At 37.2% G+C, this 20,201-nt stretch overlaps 1 protein-coding gene across 1 annotated transcript in view; it reads left to right on the forward strand.

Moving 5' to 3' along the window:
* ENPP1 (ectonucleotide pyrophosphatase/phosphodiesterase 1) overlaps positions 1 to 20,201 on the forward strand; it is a 70,110-nt gene that overhangs the window by 27,832 nt on the left and 22,077 nt on the right. Inside the window, exons 2-12 of the mRNA XM_042939847.1 lie at positions 3,065 to 3,137; positions 6,062 to 6,178; positions 6,994 to 7,119; positions 8,004 to 8,064; positions 10,578 to 10,675; positions 13,154 to 13,233; positions 14,137 to 14,256; positions 15,314 to 15,423; positions 16,229 to 16,294; positions 16,602 to 16,674; positions 19,484 to 19,592. Coding sequence (XP_042795781.1) covers positions 3,065 to 3,137; positions 6,062 to 6,178; positions 6,994 to 7,119; positions 8,004 to 8,064; positions 10,578 to 10,675; positions 13,154 to 13,233; positions 14,137 to 14,256; positions 15,314 to 15,423; positions 16,229 to 16,294; positions 16,602 to 16,674; positions 19,484 to 19,592 — 1,033 coding nt within the window. The remainder of the gene's footprint in view (positions 1 to 3,064; positions 3,138 to 6,061; positions 6,179 to 6,993; positions 7,120 to 8,003; positions 8,065 to 10,577; positions 10,676 to 13,153; positions 13,234 to 14,136; positions 14,257 to 15,313; positions 15,424 to 16,228; positions 16,295 to 16,601; positions 16,675 to 19,483; positions 19,593 to 20,201) is intronic.

Below are 20,201 nucleotides of genomic sequence, written 5' to 3' on the forward strand. Positions count from 1 at the left end.
CAGCCATCCTCACTTAGGATGTCCTGCACCCCCTCCTTACTACAGAGCCCCAGGTAGACTTCTTCACTCTCTGGAGATATTCTTACTTGCCCAAGGAGATTGAGGGAGTGCCTCCTCAGCTTCTGGCTTCTTCTGGCTCTATCTCAGTTTTGTTGTTGTTATTGTCGTCTTTACCTTCCTCTCTGACTTCTGACATGCCTATCTCTGAGGCTGACCTCCTGAGATTGTGTTGATGAAACTGACTTTTTAAGCCAGTTTCTTAACGTGATGAACGTGGGTTATAGTTCTTGTTTTTTTGTTTGTTTACGTGTCTGTTCATTGTGGATACAAGCGGTTTTGAAATGAGCATCTTTGGACAGCTGTATTGCCCACTTGTACGAGTACAGGCAGCCCAGGTTTGCAGGACTCTGGCATGCTCAGTTTCGGTCACCACAGTTTAATTAAATAACACCAGTCCCCAAACAACATGGTTCAAATTTCAGTTCCAAGATTTATTAACTGGGGGGCGTTGCGTAGAGTGCAGCCTTTGCTGCTAGCTTTTTCAGTCCACAGATCACTGCGTACATAACACATGCGTGTGGTGGTCAGTGACCAACGTGGGTCCTTTTAAAGCCTGTCAGTGATTGGTTACTGTCTGCTTCTGTTGCTCAGCAGCTCACAGACAGCAGGGCAAGTGGTGGGTTGCTTCTGTGTCTCCTGGTGGTGAATGTACGTGACAGTTTATAAAATGGATAATTGAAAGAGAGAATTGGCCGATAAAGATGCAAACTAAAGTGATAATGCCAGAAGTGAAATTCAGTTCAAAAGTAAATGGGGTTATGGAAGGAAAAGCAAACTGCGGGAATGTTCACACTGCCTCTGTTCAGCGGCCTCCAGCTCTGCGGCCAGAGGAACTCGGGGATGGCGAGGTTATCCCCCTGGTGAGGAGTGTGGTTGTGATGAAAAGGATGCAGATGTCCCAGAGGAAATGACACTGGCACAAGAATTCATATTAATCGAACTCCTGCAGATACTTGACGATATTAAAAGTGCAAAGGTTACAACATGGGGAACTGATCTAAGCTCGCAAAGGAATGTGGCAGTTTGTTAAGGCACGGAAAAGTTTCTCACTATGGATTGCAAGTTATGTGACGGGAAGAAGAGAAAGCACTGTTCAGACTATTCTTGATAAGTTTATTACTAAGAAAACTTTAACCCTCCATGTTTTAAATTACAGTGTAGGAAATACAGATGAGATGTACAATTTTTTCATTTCCTTGTATGTTTATAATTGACCATAAGAGTTCTTAATGTTTTTGATAGAAACGTAAAAATTACCTCTCATGGAGCTCCTGGGTGGTTCAGTTGGTTAAGCCTGTGACTCTTGATATCGGCTCAGATCATGATCTCACGATTCCTGAGTTTGAGCCCCATGTCCAGCTCTGTGCTGACAGTGCAGGGCCTGCTTGGGATTCTCTCTCTCTCTCTCTCTCTCTCTCTCTCTGCCCCCGCCCCCACTTGCACTCTTGCTCTCTCTCAAAATAAATAAGCATTAATTTTTTTTTAAATTACCTTTCATATGTTTGTGTTAGTTTACACCTCAAAAGGTTTAGGAGAATCCCTTAGTGTTCTGGTACTTTGTTCCATTTTTCATTATTTACATATTTGTTCGAGCTTTTCCTCTGATGACTCTCTATTTGAATGGACGTGTGTATGCTTAGGTTTTTTTATTTCCTTAAAAAAAGGTTTCACCTAGACCCAGTTGTGTTTGAGACCCGCTGCACTCTTGCTTTCCCTTCCCTTACCCCATTTTCTTCTGCAATAAGTTAGACCTGCTGATTCAATTTACTTACGGTTTACTTTCTCTTTAGTTTTTACAGTCACTTGACATTAGGCACCTTGAGGACAAAGGTCATGTCTGTTTTGTTACTGAGTGTTCAGTACCTAAACCTGGGGACTGGTATATATGGTCAGTACTTGTTATGTTTTATTTGAGGGAGTGAGTTCCTAAAAGCCCACACCCAACATCCACCCTGCCCCATTCACCCATTTCTCTTGTGGAGCCTTCTCTGATCTCTCTCTCCCCAACCACCCCAAACTTTCTCCTTCTTTAAACAACTATGTAACTGCAGGTGCCTCCTAGAGCCTGCCAAATATGAGCCATTTATGCTGTTATTTTTACCCTTGCCCACACAAATAGCAGCTCCCTGAGGTATGTCTTTCCTGTGCATAACATAGTCATTACACATAGTTGGTACTGAATGCGTATTTTGTTGGATTTTCCTGCAAAGTGAGATTCCAGAGAGCTGTCAAGGAAACTCCATCCCACTAAAAAAAATTAAGGGTTGTTCTAGAATCTACGTATTCCCCCCCCCCTTTTTTTCTAATTCTCAAACAAAAATTCTGTCTGGTGTATGTACTTATTTTAAAATCAAAGGCCACAAGAGTGGGGAATTGAGAAAGTGGCAAAATGTTAGAGCTGGAAAGATTTTTAGAGATCCATATAGTCTCACCCTTTAATTTTATAGGTGAATAATTTGATGTCTGGAACACTTAAGTGATCTTCCCCAAATCACACAACCAGTTTGTGGTAACATTTGGGGCCACAGTGCAGTTGCCTAACCCTATCCAGTGCCCGTTCCCATAGGCTGCCATGGGGCATATGAGAATATTGTTCAGGTTTGTGTAGTTAACCTGTTCAAAGAGGCAGCTAATATTCTCATATTGCGTTTTATGGATTAGCAAGTAGGAAATTGAATCTGTAAATTGATTTTCCCCACTCCATCCCTTAATTATTTCAAGTTCTCTGACTAGATTCATTTGCATTAACTGGGAAATTCTGGAAACATTCGTCCTGGATGGCACAGATTTGTTTGCTGACATGTAAGCAAACTTTTTCTTGAAGTATAACATACATGCAGAAAAGTGCACAAAGCGTAGGCATGGGGTTTGAATTTTCACGAAGCACGCATATCCACGTGACCTGTACCCACAGCAGGAGACAGAGCGGCCCCAGCACGCTGAGAAACATTTGAAGAAATAGAAGGGTTTTGAAACTATATAATTTTCTTTTTTCTCCCTGCAGGTATTGTCAGTCTGTGTGTTAACAACAATCCTTGGTTGTATATTTGGGCTGAAACCAAGCTGTGCCAAAGAAGGTAATTGCTGCAGTATTTAGGGTGTGTGTGTGCACACATGGGTGTGTGTTGCTACTTAGTCCTCTTCAGAATGTGACTGAGAAAAGTGTCCTGTCCTAATCTGTGGGTACTCCATAGTTATTGCAGATGTGATAATGGTTTGAGTCTTCTTAAAACTCTTTTATTATTTTAGCCATGTAATGTTTTATTTAGTTGTAAAACTTCATCCTATAACAATGAAGAGGGGCTATCACCAAAAAATCAACCAAAGAACAAACCCCCAAAACAACAAAAAATAAATTAAGAGCAGTGAAACATACAAGCCAATATGGCCTAAATGTTTTGGTGCTGCGCCCTGGAGCCCTTCTCCCTGGACTCTCTCCAGGAACTCTGAGGACACTCTTTTTTTTTTTTTTTCCCAAGGAGTTAGTTGCTGAAGCAGCCTGGAAAGATTACTTGGTAACCAGTTAGCATCGCTGGGCAATCAGAAATTTATCGTTATGTGCCCTAACGGCTTTTAAAATTACGAGCATTTGTGGTTTCAAAGCTATAGTGAAATGACAATTTTAAGCTTCTACATATTTTTTTTCTTTATATTGAGTGCAGAAATCTATCCAGCATTGATGAGATTACTGTAACTAACAAAACTCTGAATCATAGTACATTGCAGTAGTCATTATTTTGGCTCTGAGGTAGGTTTCTCCCCCATGTGAAATCACTGATGGTCTTCCTAGGGAATTCAGTTTTAAATTTTTTTTTAATGTTTTTATTTCTTTTTGAGCCAGAGAGAGACAAAGCATGAGCAGGGGAGGAGCAGAGAGAGGGGGAGACACAGAATCTGAAGTGGGCTCCAGGCTCTGAGCTGTCAGCACAGAGCCTGGTGCGAGGCTCGAACTCACGGAGTGTGAGATCATGACCTGAGCTGAAGTTGAAATGCTCAACCAACTGAGCCACCCAGGCGCCCTGGGAATTCAGTTTTGAAAATTGAAAAATTATTTTCCTGTTCAACTCTTCTGTGATTATAATATTGGTCATTTAAACAAGTGTACTGATTTTTAAGTTTTCACTTATTGCTTAAATGAATTAAATGTAATAATTTCATGTGTTTGGTCAGCCATCTATCCACAGCAAAACTGTCTTAAGTTTAACAAGATGAAATAGCTACAGACTTTAATGTTCATCTAGGCATAGGCATGAAGTAGTTTAGTTTGAGTTTAAACTTTGAGTTTAGTTTAACACATAAAAATAAAACTGAAGGTTTAAAAAAAGTAATTTTAATCTAAACCTAACATAGTATGCGCAGTATTTTACAAACTACTAGGTGCTTAATAATGAGCCTCAAGTAGTAGCTATTATTCTAACAGCTCTCCCTGGCCCTGCCCAGGTCAGGAACGTTAGTATTCCTGACCTTAGAAATCACTGTTGTCATTTCATATCTTTAAAATTGCCAATTTTCCCAGTGTCATGAGGGTTAAATTCTATGGCAGTGTCTTCTTGGGTTAGGAGATCCCTAAAGTCAGGAGCTAGGATTATTCTTTTTTTTTTCTGTTGGACTTTCATTATTTTACAAGTGGGTTTTTTTTTTTCCTTACCATCCTGATGTTTTAGTAATCTGATGAGAACCTAGCTTTTTCCAGGTATATAGTAAACACAACATAAAATTATTGTATTTAATTAAAAGTTTTCCTTCCATATCTGCCATTTATCCATTTAACAAAAACTTACTGATATCAGCTATAGTCAAGCATCTTGCTGGGCGCTAGGGATGCGGTGTGCTGGGTACAATGCAGGTGTGGACTTTGCTCTCAAGAAGTTGGTAGTCCAGGGATGCCTGAATGGCTCAGTTGGTTAAGCGTCTGACTCTTGATTTCAGTTTAGGTCATGATCTCACAGTTTGTGGGTTTGAGCCCCACATCTGGCTCTGTGCTGACAGTGCTGAGCCTGCTTGGGATTCTCTCTCTCTCTCTCTCTCTCTCTCTCTCTCTGTCTCTCTGCCCTAACCCTGCTTGCACTCTCTCTCTCTCTAAATGAATGAATGAATGAATGAATGAATGGAAGTTGGTAGTTCAGTGTGAGACTGGGATATTAACCAAATACTCTAGTTCAAATGGAATTAGTGACTGAGGGGAAGGACAATGTTTTACAAAAGCTTAAACAAAGGAAATTGGACCTTGACTGGGGAGTGTAGGAACCCGATTGGATCTGAAGGTGAAATGCGTACTTTAGGTGATGGTGGGAGGGACAGTCCTGCAGAATGTCCTGCATAAGCACATTACTTCTTTGATACACCAAGAGTGAGAGTACGGTGGGTCAGATATTCTTTCTCCTCCTGAAATATTCAGATAATCACTTTTAAAGTCTTTTCTCACAGTTTGAAATTTTAGAGAATGTTATATAAGCATAAAACTTTCAGAACAAGTCCTTATTCAGAGGGGTGCCTGGGTGGCTCAGTCTGTTAAGCGTCTGACTCGATTTCTGCTCAGGTCATGATCTCATGATTCCTGAGTTCGAGCCCTGCATTAAACTCTGTGCTGACAATGTGGAGCCTGCTTGGGATTCTCTCTCTCCCTCTCTCTGCCCCTCCTCTGCTCACTCTCTCGCTCTCTCTGTCTCTCAAAATAAATAAATAAACTTAAAAAAAAAATAAAAAGAACAAGTCCTTATTCTGACTTTTCTTTACCATGCCATAAGTATTGAAGTCTTATCAGACCCGGTAAGGTTCGTAATAAATTTTAAAACTTCTTTTTTCCCCCCCTATGACAAGAGATAGAGTTTTCTTTTTGTGCCACTTTCTATGTGTATTTTGTGAAAAGATTCTTGGATAACTTCATTACCCCATCTGTATTTTCTAAAGTAGGATTTGAATCTAGCTTATGTATACGAGTTGATGTTTGCTTCTTGATTCTGTGATTAGAAACTTCTAACTCATTATTCAATATTTTCAGTTAAAAGTTGCAAAGGTCGCTGTTTTGAGAGAACATTTGGAAACTGCCGCTGTGATGTTGCTTGTGTTGACCTTGGAAACTGCTGTCTGGATTACCAGGAGACGTGTATAGAACCAGGTAAATAAAAATACGCAGGGGAAAAGATGATGTCATGGGCACTAGTCAAAGATCAAAAAAAAAAAGTTATGCATTTTTTAGAAATGTGATTTATTGAACTCACTTGAGGCTTTTTTAAAAAATTGGCCTTTGTATTTCCTTAGAGAAGAAATTTCACGTATTTTGCCTTTGTTAAACACTTTATGGATAGCAAAACTGTGCTTGTTTTTAATGTATGCCAAGAGCCTGCGTAATTGAACTTGCACTTACACTGCAAAAAGTCTTCTTGAAACATATGAGTATTTTCAGTGTGGGCTCACTAAAGCAAGAGTTCTTAGACATCCACTTCTTTTTACTGAAGTGTAGCTGACACAGAATGTCACATTTGTTCCAGGTGTACTTAGAAACCTGCCTAACACTTTGAAATAAAACCGTCAGAATGTGTATATTTTCTGTTACATTCGGATTTGTCTACATAGGACATATTTCCTATTTAAATGGGAGTAAGCCAGTTTCAGATTAAATGTTGAGAACCCTGAAAATGGCTGGTGGAGAAAGCCAAGATCTGTATATGAATTGTATAATAACCATGTTTGCCCATGTTTTCAAATGATGAAATTCTGTTTTCTTTAGTGAAACAATAACAGCTGTTGCTTGTATGCTTTCTGTTTGTTAGTTCAGGTCGACCACTGTGGTGGCAGATTCTGTGAGTAACTGAGTTATGAAATAGTTCATTGTCCCTCCTGGATCGTGCTCCAGAAGAGAACAGTTCTGTGTCTACTTCGGATGTGTTAAATTGGGACCATAACACGTCTTTTGTTGTTATTTGTTTCTAGAACATATATGGACTTGCAGCAAGTTCAGGTGTGGTGAGAAAAGATTGCCCAGAAGCCTTTGCTCCTGTTCGGATGACTGCAGGGACAAGGGTGACTGCTGTGTCAACTATAGCTCTGTGTGCCGAGGTCAGGTTCCCATGCACCATTGGGCTCTGCAGCAGCCTGACATCCTTCTAGGTGTTAGCTGGGTTTTGCACAGGTGTCATTTTTTACATTAGGAGTCATATTTGTTGACCAACTGTCTTAGCTGAAAAAATACTTAAAAAACATCTTATTAGAGTAAAATTCAAATAAAGAAAGTATGTAATGAATCTTGTACTCATCAGTCTTTTAAGAATCACTTTTATCTACACATGGCAAATCTTGTTCTGTCTATAGTAGTTCACTCTCCTGCTGCCACCCCTTCATTGTTATTTTGATATTAGCTACATTTTTAATGCTGCTTTGTGGAAAGATCATTTTTTGTAGTCCTGGCTGTCTTTACGTTCCAGGTTCCCTCGTAATGTAAATGAGGGCAATGTATGCCATGTGTTGAAAGAGTAGATGTGAAATTACTGCCCGAGGTTATATGGGGTATTATGTAAACCGATGCTGTTGTGAGGTTTCATCCAGTTACAGGGTTCTTTGAAACTGATAAGAGGAACTAAGACATCAAGGATTTAATACTAGAAGATGTTAGTGGATAAAGGAGGGTTGTAAATGTTGGCTGAAAATATGAACAACTTGAAAATGGAAAAGATGCCTTTAAGTTCTCACAAATACAGTCACATGTTTGAGTCTTGCATTTAGTTTTCCATTCACTGTTTTTCTTCCTGATATCAACTGGCTGTTATTTTGAGACATAATAACTTACTGAATTTATTGTATTTCCCTAGAACCATGACCCATATTACGTATATATGTGTTAACATGGTTTGTTTTTGGAATCTGTCTTAAGATGTCTCACAGCATCACAGTTATTGTCACTATTCAGTATGTTCACTTTGTTTTATTTCTTGAAAATATTTTAGGAGAGAAGAGTTGGGTAGAAGAAACATGTGAGAACATTAATGAGCCAAAGTGTCCAGCAGGGTAAGATGATATTCTGAGATACTGTTTTGTTAAGGTACTATTTTTTTTCTCTTTCTAAATTGAAAAGATAGAAGTAATAATTAGTCATTGGTTCATTAAATGTTATTTTTAGTCAGGCCCTGTGGTGGGCACTTGTGGCATACGGTTGATTATGGAATGATCCCCACTCTGGAAGCTAATGGAAAAAAGAGAGGTCACGACTATTTAGTCTTTAGTATTCATGAGGGTCGCTGGAAGTGTGTTGTCTTTCTCCTTAGGAAGAAAGGCCCTTTACTTAGTTTTGAGAATGAAACCTGTAGCCAGTTACTTTACAGCTTCCTTTTTATTTTTTGTATTTTGGTTCGCTTATAAATTCGGGAGATAAGCAACGTGTCTGTGAGCGAATGTTGTGTAAGTTTTATAATTCATCTTTGTTCTTTTTGTCCTTAAAGTATTTTGCCCAGTACCTTATGGATACTAGGCCATCAAAAAATCTTGTGTGGAATTCAAAGGGGGAGATTTTGTGAAGATGTAACGTAAATTTTCTTTGCTCCACTTGAGATCTACTATTTCATATAATTTGGCTTATTCATCTTCAGAAACATATTTTTACCTTTTTAAAGTAATGAGTTTTTTTCCAAACTGTTAAACATTTTAAAGCTGTACTTTAGCTTATTTTGTTTGTGTATATAATTTAGTTTTGCTTTATAAGATGGGTGTTTTTTTTTTCTTTTGGATGAAAGAGTACTTTTTTTTTTTTTTTTTGTTTAAAGCAACAGTAATAGCAGCAGCAAAAACTAAACCCAAACCAAAATATTCCAACAGAAGAGACTTTTTTCAAAGGGTACGCTCCTGTGCCTTGAGCTGTCTTTTAAGTTCAAGATATCTTGGAAAATTTAGACTTAGTGAATTTTGAATCTTTCTTTTCCTTCTACGTATTGATCATTACTTTTCAGTTGTAATGTTGATCCTTGTAGTGGATCTGTAACTCTTCCTTTCTTTACAATAAGATCATAAGTTAGAACATGTGTTATTCTACTGGAAGTTAAACCAGTGTATTTACCTGATGGCACAATAAACTGTTTATGTTTTATGTTGATTGAATACAAATAATTTTCTACAGTGATGGACCACTGAGACCCTAGGCATTGGTTCTGGAATCTTCCAACTGAGCTATGATGCAAATACTAGTTAGTGGAAATCACATACCGATATATATATTCTTTTCTTCTTCCTTTTGTGTTTGCATGTGAGAGTAAGCTGAGGAGGAGGTAGAATTGAAAAAGGCAAGAAGAGTTTAGCATTTGCTCTCAAATTTTAAATTACTGAGTAAGCTTTAAGTGGAAAGTTTTTTTACAGTTATCCTGCAGTGTTCAACTCCCTACAGTCTCCCAATTATCATTAGAAGTTCAAAATTTCTGAACCATGCCCATTTTGGTTTGGCCATGTAACAGTTTTCCATAGTTATTCACTTTGACTGAGCACATCATTGTACGTGTTTGTTGTTTTTTTTTTTTTTTTCCTCCTTTGGATTTGTGCACCACATACATCGTGTGTGTGTGTGTGTGTGTGTGTGTGTGTGTGTGTGTGTGCGCGCGCGCACATGCATGCACACGCACGTGCCCTCCTTGTTCATTTCTAGCTTTGGATCATTTGTTGTTTATTTATTTAAATGTAGTAAATATATCTCAAACTTCTCAACTAAATAGTAACATCTTTCAAATACAGTAAACTTAAAAACCAAATGTTATGGGGGCGCCTGGGTGGCTCAGTCGGTTGAGCGTCCGACTTCGGCTCAGGTCGTGATCTCGCTGTCTGTGAGTTTGAGCCCCGCATCGGGCTCTGTGCCGACAGCTCAGAGCCTGAAGCCTGTTTCAGATTCTGTGTCTCCCTCTCTCTCTGACCCTCCCCTGTTCATGCTCTGTCTCTCTCTGTCTCAAAAAAAAAAGGAATAAACGTTAGAAAAAAAATTTAAAAAAACACAAATATTATGTATAATTTTTGTGATATGGGGTACCATCTATTAGATTCATGTAGACAATATCAAAAAGTGGTTGTTCAGGAAAAATCTTAATGGAAATAAAAACATAATTTAGAAAATGCTGTTACTAACATTTATTCTCCTGGAGATTGGGAAAATATTATTACATTTTAGTAGCATTTGGTCCAGCTTTTGGAATAGCAGGAACCATGAATGATGTTCTCCATATGGTGGCTCAAAATGGTGTAAATGCTTGAAAATACTAGTAGATGATATATATATACATATGTATATATATATATGTGTGTGCGTGTGTGTGTGTGTGTATGACATATATATATAGTGAAATATAAAAGCATATATATGAATATAAATGTAATATCTCCTTTATAAGAATGCTTGTTGAACTTGTTAATTTACTTTAGATTACATACTGACCTCAGTGAAAAATTTTCATTTTTCATTTTTCCGTGTGCCAGGGAAAAATCTTCATTGGATGTGTATCCTCCTTCTGCTTCTTTAAACATTGTTTTTCTTCTTTCTCATTACCCAGGTTTGAAGCGCCTCCTACCCTCTTATTTTCTTTGGATGGCTTCAGGGCAGAATATTTACACACTTGGGGTGGCCTTCTTCCTGTTATTAGCAGACTAAGTAAGTAACTTCGGAGTTCACTGTTGAGGTGTCACAGTTTCAGTGAGATAGACTAGAGAGGCAGTCTTTTTTTTGGAAAAATACTGGCAAAATGTGTTTTAGCAAACCTCTCTATGGCAAAGTAGTTGAACCTGATGATAAGGAACTAGTCTTCAATATTGTAATTACTTTGAAGCTGCCTTTTAAATACTTCTAAGATAGTACAGTTATACACACACGCACACACACACACACACACACACAAGCACATACAACATGTGTATATATACGGTTATATATAAATATATGCACACGCATATAAATCTGTATGTATTTTTAGAATTTTGGATTCCTTTTGTGGAAAAATCATTTAATAATTATTACATCTTAAAATAGAATTTCAAAAACTGAAGGTATTTCTGATATGCTTCTAGTAGTGTAGACACTGAGTATTTGCTAGTTATCCTATAGTACCATGTAGCATCCTTCCAATTTCTTTGCTTCACTCAAGGCCTTAATTGGATGATTATTCTGTAATCAGAATTGATTACAATTGATGCAATAGTAGAATAGTTTGCAATTATTGATGCAATAGTAGAATAGTCTTTTCTTAATATTAATGCCAGGGTTTTAAACCACATTAACCCCCAGTTATATGGGTATTACTTGTATCATCGTTCCTGAAAAAGGAAAAAAAATAGTTTATGGGTATAAAAATTAGAGAACTTTGCTCATTATCAGTGATCAATAATTAAGTAGTTCCAGTGGAACGCTAAACTGAAATGGAAGTAAATACAACTATGTTGGAGTTCTGAATTGTAAAATATTATTTATTAGGCTTGAGTGTATGAGATTAGTTTAAACATTAAAATCACTCTCAGTAAATACATGTGCACATTTATTATACTTCTTTTATAACAAACCAAAATAATTTGGGAGTATCTTTTTAAAATTTCAGTTTTTCTAAATGTTTATTTATTTTGAGAGAGAGAGAGAGAGAGAGGGAGAGAAAGGAGAGTGTGAGCAGGGGAGGGGCAGAGAGAGAGGGAGATACAGAATCTGAAGCAGGCTCCAGGCTCTGAGCTGTCAGCACAGAGCCTGATGCGGGGCTCGAACTCATGGACTGCGAGATCATGACCTGAGCCAAACTGGGATGCTTAACTGACTGAGCCACCCAGGTGCCCAAAATTTCAGTTTTTAATTTCTACCTAGAAGAAAATCGTTTTTGTAAATAATTGTTTGACATGGAAAAAAAAAGTCGTCAGCAAAAAGCATGCAAGAGCAGGGAAGGCTTTATTCTGACCTGTTAGGCCCATGATGGGCTTTGAAGCTTGAATCCGGCCCTTTGTTGCCATTAAAAGGAAAGTTTGTTTCAATGGCACCAAACATTGCATCCTGAGTTCAGAATTAAATAGCTGTAGCTACCTGTATGTGACGTTTAAAAGAAATCAGTACACCATTTGCCTAAGCCCCAGCTTTGGATAATTGAGGAACATACTCTGTAATTCTGGACTGTTTGGAAGGCATTGAGATAGACACATGCCAACCTGAGGGACATTTTTTGGCAATGACTTATTGAGATGCTAGAATCATTAGGTGTATGTATTTTTTTTTTTTTTTTTTTTTTTTTTTTTTTTTTTTTAATAGTAGAGGCGGGAGAAAAGGAGCGTGACACCAGGGCTAAATCTGGAACAGTCTGACTTCTGTGCCTTTCTCTAACTTGAAGCCAGAAGATGCCTTTTTGTCTTTAGAGCAGTGTTGAGTATGTCCAGAGTGAGCTGATTCTGGATTTTCAGACTGAGACACTGCCACCCCATTGTTTTAATTTTGCAGATTTTGCTACTCGTGCAGTTTGTTTTTTCTCTCCTTTATTTTTTAATCAGTGATTCATCACTTACATATGATGCCCAGTGCTCATGCCAACAAGTGCCCTCCCTTCATATCCATCACCCATTTAGCCCATCCTTTCACCCAACACCCCTCCAACAACCCTCAGTTTGTTCTCTGCATTTAAGAGTTTCTTATGGTTTGCCTCCCTCTCTGTTTTTATTTTATTTTTCCTTCTCTTCCCCTGTGGGCATCTGTTGAGTTTCTCAAATTCCACATATGAGTGAAATCATAGGAGGCAGTTTGCTTTTTTTAAATTATCTCTTGTAATTTAGGTATGTGACCACCAAATAATATCAGACAAAGATCTAGTAGGCATCATTAGTACAAATGGTCTACCCAGAACTTAATGTTTTTGATAAGTATGGGATAATTATTTCATAGATTTAATTATTTCCTTTAATATTTATCTGAGGAAAACTAACTTGAACACTGAATTTGAATCTGCAGTGTTGCTTTATAATTAACCCTAAATTTTCATATGGTTATAAATCCCTCCTGGGTTAGTTTTTTTTAATACTATTTAGACTTACTTCGTACCAAAGCTAGATGAATTAAACAGATTATTGATTGCATTTAACAACAATCTTTGATTTTTTTTTTCCCTTATAGAAAACTGTGGAACATATACCAGAAACATGAGACCAGTATATCCAACAAAAACTTTTCCCAATCACTACAGCATTGTCACCGTAAGCTCCTCATTTCAACTTTTATATGTTCACAGAAGTGAGATGTAAATGTTACATTTTTTGAGGGAATAATTAGACATCAGATCAGAAAAGAATAACTTTTTTCCAAAATGTAGTTAAGCAAGGAAACCTAGGTTTTGGTCTTTGCCTCTGCCACCAACTAGGTGTAGTTTGGGGAGGATCCCTTTCATTCTGGTCTCAATTTTTCCATCTTGAAAAGAGGTGACTGAAGACTCTAAGAACTGAGTTCTTGGTTTCCTTTCAGCTTTAAGATTCTCCAATTTTTGTGTCTTGTTTCTTCTTATGGTTTTGTAGCTTGCTTTGTTGGTACAAATCTGTCCTACACTCATGGATTCTCAACCTGTTCCAGTCATCTTGATGTATGAGTTTAAGCAAGCCACTTTGCCTGACTCTAGATAGGATTACAGCCCTGTTTTTGTTTCAAAGTTTGCCAATTTAATTGGAGTCCAAGAGAAAAGTCAAATTCATTAGGTGTTAGGGTTCAAGCCAGAAAATGAATTCTTTAGCTTGTATTAATGCAAGCTCTTCTCAGACTGAACCAAAACATAGTTTGTTCTACAGAAATTCCTTACTCAGCAATGCAATGGGAAAATAGGGCACTTTTTTAGAAATTGAGGAAGCTGCCTGTTAATATAGGCCCTTATCCATAGTATTCCTACTTACTTTCTCCTGTTAAATAAAGTACAAATACTATATAAAACCTTGAGTGGTTGGTTGTATTTTAAAAATCCCAAAGTTTTGTTCTTCCCTCCTTAACTCTGCCAAGTTCCCTGTAGCTTCAGTTACATGTTTCTCTTTGATGATTTTGTTTTGTGATTTTATTTAACATTAAAACAAAAAATACCTCACAACTTGCATAAAACCTGTTTTTATATTTTTTAGGGACTTTATCCAGAATCCCATGGCATAATTGACAATAAAATGTATGATCCCAAGATGAATGCTTACTTTGCACTTAAAAGTAAAGAGAAATTTAATCCTGAGTGGTACAAAGGAGAACCAGTGAGTTGTTTGTTTGTTTTGGCTACTAAGATTTTTTTTTTTAATTCTCTTCTATTTCAATCAGAGTAAACTACCAGATTCTCTGGAGCTTTTAATAACCTACTTCAGTTATTGTGTCGTGGCCATCCTTTTGTAAATGGAGACAGATGCTGATCGTCCTGAACACAGCTTGTATCATTGCGTAATGAGAGTAGTTTATTTCATAACTGGGTTTGGGTAATTCTGAACCATTTTTCTTTTCTGCTTCATTCCACCTTCTATACACTAGGAGTGTATAGAAGTCGTCGGGGCAATCTTTTGATCCACACAAAACTAATGGTTTCTGAAGGAGTTAAACTTTGACTTCATTTGCATTGGCTAACACGAAGATTCTTTCTGGCCATGATTTAGATGTGTTTCTTTGTATTTTTCAGAAATTTCCACAAAAATCCCATGGGGTCTTTTTAGATAGTCTTGATATTCCTCTTAGAAGGAAAAAGAGCATGATGTGTAATTTACAGGGTATAAATTCAAATTTTAGTGCTGACACTTAAAGTTATGTGACTTTGGGCAAATTATTCTTTCTCTGCCTCCATTTTCTCATGTTTATACTGTAGATAATACTGTTAACTACCTTACGGGGTTATTGTGAGGATTATCTAAATTAATAATTGGGATGCTTAGGGGGATACTATTTAGAACTGAAATTGGCAATAAGTGCTTAATAAATGTTAGTTACATAACAAAAATGTCAGCACATTAAGCACATGTATATTTGGGGGTTTTTTCCTCTTTCCAGGGGAAACCCCATTAAGTAGGGGTGTGGCTCTGAAAGTTGCAGAGATTTCTGAAAACGGACTGTCTATATTTTTTAGGTTAATTTAAGTTCTAATTATTTCATTTTGCTGCTGTTCAGAGTCATATTAAGTGATTATTTTATAGTCTCGCTGCTGGAGCTCATTAACCTCAAACATAGTCTAGCACTTGAGAGAAACACACTGATGTTACATGAGTGTATACTTTGCTAAGAAGTGAACAGTTGTGTAATTTTCTGACTTGCCTTCATTCTCTTCCCCAGATTTGGATCACTGCTAAATATCAAGGCCTGAAAAGCGGTACATTTTTCTGGCCAGGATCAGACGTGGAAATTAATGGAATTTTCCCAGACATCTATAAAATGTATAATAGGTAGGTATAGATGCACTTTTTCAGAGTTGCTCATTTATTTATTTTTTAATCTCAGCTTCTCCTTTTTATCAAGTCCTAAGTGATAGCATTTGCATAGAACGTTAGCTGAAAAATGAGAATGGTCAGAATAAGAACTCTATCTCAGATAGCTTTTAGGGGGAGGGTAGGTGAGTTTTGAAGGGATGGATGGACAGTGAAACTGGACAAAGTTTTTTCTGGAGGTTTTCTAGAAAGTGCTGGTTACATGTTACAGTTTGCATTCAGATCTTTGGGCAGGAATAAAAAATGAAGTCATAGTGACTGACTCCAACTTTTTAAGAGTCACGAGCAAGTGAGTTCTCCATCAGGTACCTTTTGTGAAATGTATGGTGGTCACATGGGTTATTCATGTGGTAGCAATTGCTATTCTCAGATACAGGCATAATATCATCAAGTAGATGTCAGAAGCACGTTTTTAAACCTAGGTGCAGCTTTCATTGGGATGCTTATGGGGACACCATTTAGAACTGTAATTGGCAATAAATGCTTAATAAATATTAGTTACATAACAAAAATGTCAGCAAATTAAACACTTGCCTTCATTCTCTTCCCCAGATCGAAGCTTCCCCAATGTGAACCTTAACTTTTGGTCCTTTATTGGGAAAACAAGTTGGAATTTTCAAATAAAACTTATACATTGTTTCAAACACAATTAATGCATGCAATTGCTTTAGTCTTTCAGTGTGCTTTTCAATAAGAAACACACTGATATTTTAAACTCAAACAATGTCACAGACTATTTCATTTTGTTTATCCTTAATTTTAGTTCAGTACCATTTGAAGAAAGGATTTTAGCTGTTCTTAAGTGGTTGCAGCTTCCTAAAGATGAAAGGTATGTAGATGACTAATTTGTATGGTAACTACTCCTTTGTTTTATAGATATCACAGAATATTTAAAAATAAGCAGCAAGAAAACTTTGCAGTTGGCTCTGGCATTTTATATCCAAATAAACTCTTTAGGGAGCTCTTATGGCTACCATTTTGAAGAACTCCAAATCTGCAAATTATTTCTCAGAAAGATTAGAAATGTTACCCCAGTGTTGTAGACTTTTTAATCACTATCAATTGTGAAGTTATACTTTCCATTCTGTTTTACAATGTGTTTATAAAATATTACATTTTGATGCTGTTTGATTTAGACCACACTTTTACACTCTGTATTTAGAAGAACCAGATTCTTCAGGTCATTCGTATGGACCAGTCAGCAGTGAGGTAAGTACCTTTTTATCAGTGATCACTTCATGAAACCTGGTGTCATGTAACTAAACCTGCTTTGAAGCAGGTTTCTAGACCATTCTAGCAAGATTCCATGATTCTGGGAAGAGTAGTAAGCACAATTTTATTAAACCAAAGGATGCACTCTAGTAAAAATAACAGTAGTCTGGTCTATATTTTCCACAGTGCTCAGTTGAACTGATGATAAATTAAATCCCATATTCTCATTTCCAAAGCTTTTATCCACTACATTTATCCCTACATTGGCTTAAAAACTAAGGGTCTTTGGAAGTTTTGTAAATAGGTAAGACTCCAATTTTCTTTTTTTTTTTTCTTTCTTTCTTTTTTTTTTTTTTTTTAATCTTGACTTATTTTATTCTGTGTTTGAGAAACAAGAGTGTGGATAGCAAAGGTTCAGATAGCCAGGGTTCTGGCCTGTCCATAGACTGGTTTCTTTTTTTTCTTTTTTTTTTTTTTTTAGTTCTTGTTTTGATGTTTATTTGTTTATTATTTTTTTTTGAGAGAGAGAGGCAGAGTACGAACAAGGGAGGGGGGCAGAGAGAGAGAGAGAGACACTGAATCCGAAGCAGGCTCCACGCTCTGAGCCATCAGCACAGAGCCCAACGTGGGGCTTGAACTCATGAACTGTGAGATCATGACCTGAGCCGAAGTCGGACGCTTAACTGACTGAGCCACCCAGGCACCCCTAAGTTTTGGTTTTTTTCTTCTTAATTCAAGTTAGTTAACATACAGTGTAGTCTTGGCTTCAGGAGTAGAACCCAGTGATTCCTCTCTTACATATGACATCCAGTGCTCAATTTTCTATGTAAGTATAGGAGAATTAGTCAAATAACACAAGAAGCCTACTATGATCTCTCCACCTTAGGAGATCTAGCTCTGACCTCTGAGATCATGCTTACAACAGAGCTTGGGCATTAAAGAATAGGAGATTTTGTCAACAATATAGAAAATTTCAAATAACCATGGTTTTATTGAACAGTTACTAGGAAGTTAGAGATGGGGAAATGGTTCATGTACTAAGGCTGTCAACATGAGATCTTACTTGACCTGACGCCCTTTTAGGAACTTAGCCAACCCCTGGCTAGGTTTGTAATCGGTATAGTGCTTTGAAAGATCAAATACTGCTTTCAGTTTTTGTGCGGCCATAGAATTTTTATATCTTGGAGCAGAGGAAGCATTGGAACAGAAAACGATTTGAGCTTCTTTCCTTGTACTTCTAAGCTGACTTCCCTTATGCTGTATATTTTATCTGTGACCCAAGATCTGAAAAGAAACAGGGAGTAAGGATCTAGGCATATTGGTGGTCATGATGAAAGGAAGAAGAGGTATAGCCAGGGTCCCTAATCTCAGAATTCTTGTTATCTTTTCCCCCATATGACTGTAAGAGATAAAAGACTAGGGATAGCTAGAATTTCACCCTAGTCTGCATAGTTTGTGAGCCTCAAAGTCTCTTTAGCACAGAGTCCAGACCAGAGCCTATCCTAACATGTCTATTAGCTCCTAACATCTCCAGCAGCTCTAATGTAGTTACTAATTGTGTGTGCCCTTGCTTTGCTCTTTAGAGGTGAGGTAAGGAAGACACATGGTCAATAAGGTGACTGGGTCATAATTGGTGACAGGGAAAAGTTTTGTGTCAGTGTTTTCTTGGTTTGACAATTGACCAGATGCTAGTGTAATTTTTATTCTTTCACTAAATTCACTGACACAACTCATGTCTAGGTCAGTCTGGCTATAAGGAAGTCTGAGGATCATTTTGTAATTGTTTGGTTATCAGCTCATATAAATTATGAAATCGGTGCTGCCTTTTCTAATTTCACTGAAGATTTTCCAAAGGACTATTTTTGTGATTCATCTTCATTCAAGATTGAGCCCCTTGCTTTTTCTATCATAGTCACCAGCTTGTAAACTCTGTTAAATTCTAATATTACTGGCACATCAAAACCCACTTGATTTTAATACTTAAAAACTCCAACTTGCATTACTTGGGTGGCTTTGAATGAAAGACCATATTGAAGGAGGTTGTTTCATTATTACAGTGGAATAAATTGACTATAGAGATAAGACTGATTTGATACATTACAGAAAGCACATGTAGAGCTGCAAAGAATTTTCCTGGTTTTGCAAGGAGAGCCGAAAAGAGAAATGTCAAAAGCAAGTTACTAAAACTATTTGCTAGTCTGTCCTCGTGATAGATGTGTGCAAAATACATGCAGTTTGCAAGGAAATAATGGGTTGTATTCCTAGGAGTTCTAATTTAAAACATTTTTGTCAATGTTTATTTATTTTTGAGAGAGAGACACACACACAGAGTGTGAGTGGGGATGGGCAGAGAGAGGGAGACACAGAATCGGAAGCAGGCTCCAAGCTCTGAGCTGTCACCCGATACGGGGCTTGAACCTACGAACCGTGAGATCATGACCTGAGCCAAAGTTGGAGGCTTAACTGACTGAGCCACCCAGGCACACCCTAGGAGTTCTAGTTTTAAAAATCAAACATAATGAACTATAAAGCATTTCATGAACAATTTTAACATTTTTGGCAATTTAGACGATCAGGTCGGCTAGTGACATTTCCAGTACTTAGGATTGAGCATGTACCGGATTTGGGCCCTTCTTTTTATTAATGGGCATTGTCTTACCTGGCTTGTCTTAGCCTAATGCAAATCATATGTAGTTCATCATAGTAGTTGCATCCACTGAACTTTTCCTTTATGAACAGAGATAGCTTTACATAGAAATAGCCGTTAATATGGAATCCATCACATGAAATTGCTTCCCTTTCTTAGGTCATCAGAGCTTTGCAGAGGGTTGACAACATGGTTGGCATGCTGATGGACGGTCTAAAGGAGCTGAACTTGCATCAGTGCCTGAACCTCGTCCTTGTTTCAGATCATGGTAACCTGAATTTTCATCATTTACCCTTCAGGTTAAATGGTGCCCCAAAAAAGGGTTCCTTGACTGGTTATTGTTTCATTATTTCTTCTGATTGTTATAGTTAATTCTTTGTTTTTTGTTTTTTTTTAATGTAGTTTGTTGTGGAAAATGTTTAGGAAAAAATTATATAAAATATAAAGTACAAGTAAAGCACAGAATTCACAGCTATCAGTGATAATGCACCCATTTCCTGATTTGAGGAAGGTTTGTACCAGGAATTTTGAAAAGTTAAAAAAAGTTTTTTAATGTTTAATTTTGGTAAATGTAGTGTAATAATTTTAGATTTAATGAATACATTATTATGTACATCTTCTATTTAGCATAAAAATCTGATTTTAGAAGCAGTATGTATTAATTTTAGTACTATGTTAATTTCACTTTTTACTTATTTTGACCTTTAGAACATGTTTGTGTAACAGCCTTGAGAGTGCAGAAGCAATGAATGTACAAGAAAATAGAAAACACGCCCTTTGCGTTTGTTTTTTTTTTTCTTGTTGTTATTGTTTGTGTCAGAAATAATTGCTAAAAGCTATTTCTAGAAATAGCTGTAAGAAGTTTTGTTCCAAAGAA

This window comes from Panthera leo, chromosome B2 (genome assembly GCF_018350215.1).
Source record: "Panthera leo isolate Ple1 chromosome B2, P.leo_Ple1_pat1.1, whole genome shotgun sequence".
Taxonomy (NCBI): domain Eukaryota; kingdom Metazoa; phylum Chordata; class Mammalia; order Carnivora; family Felidae; genus Panthera; species Panthera leo.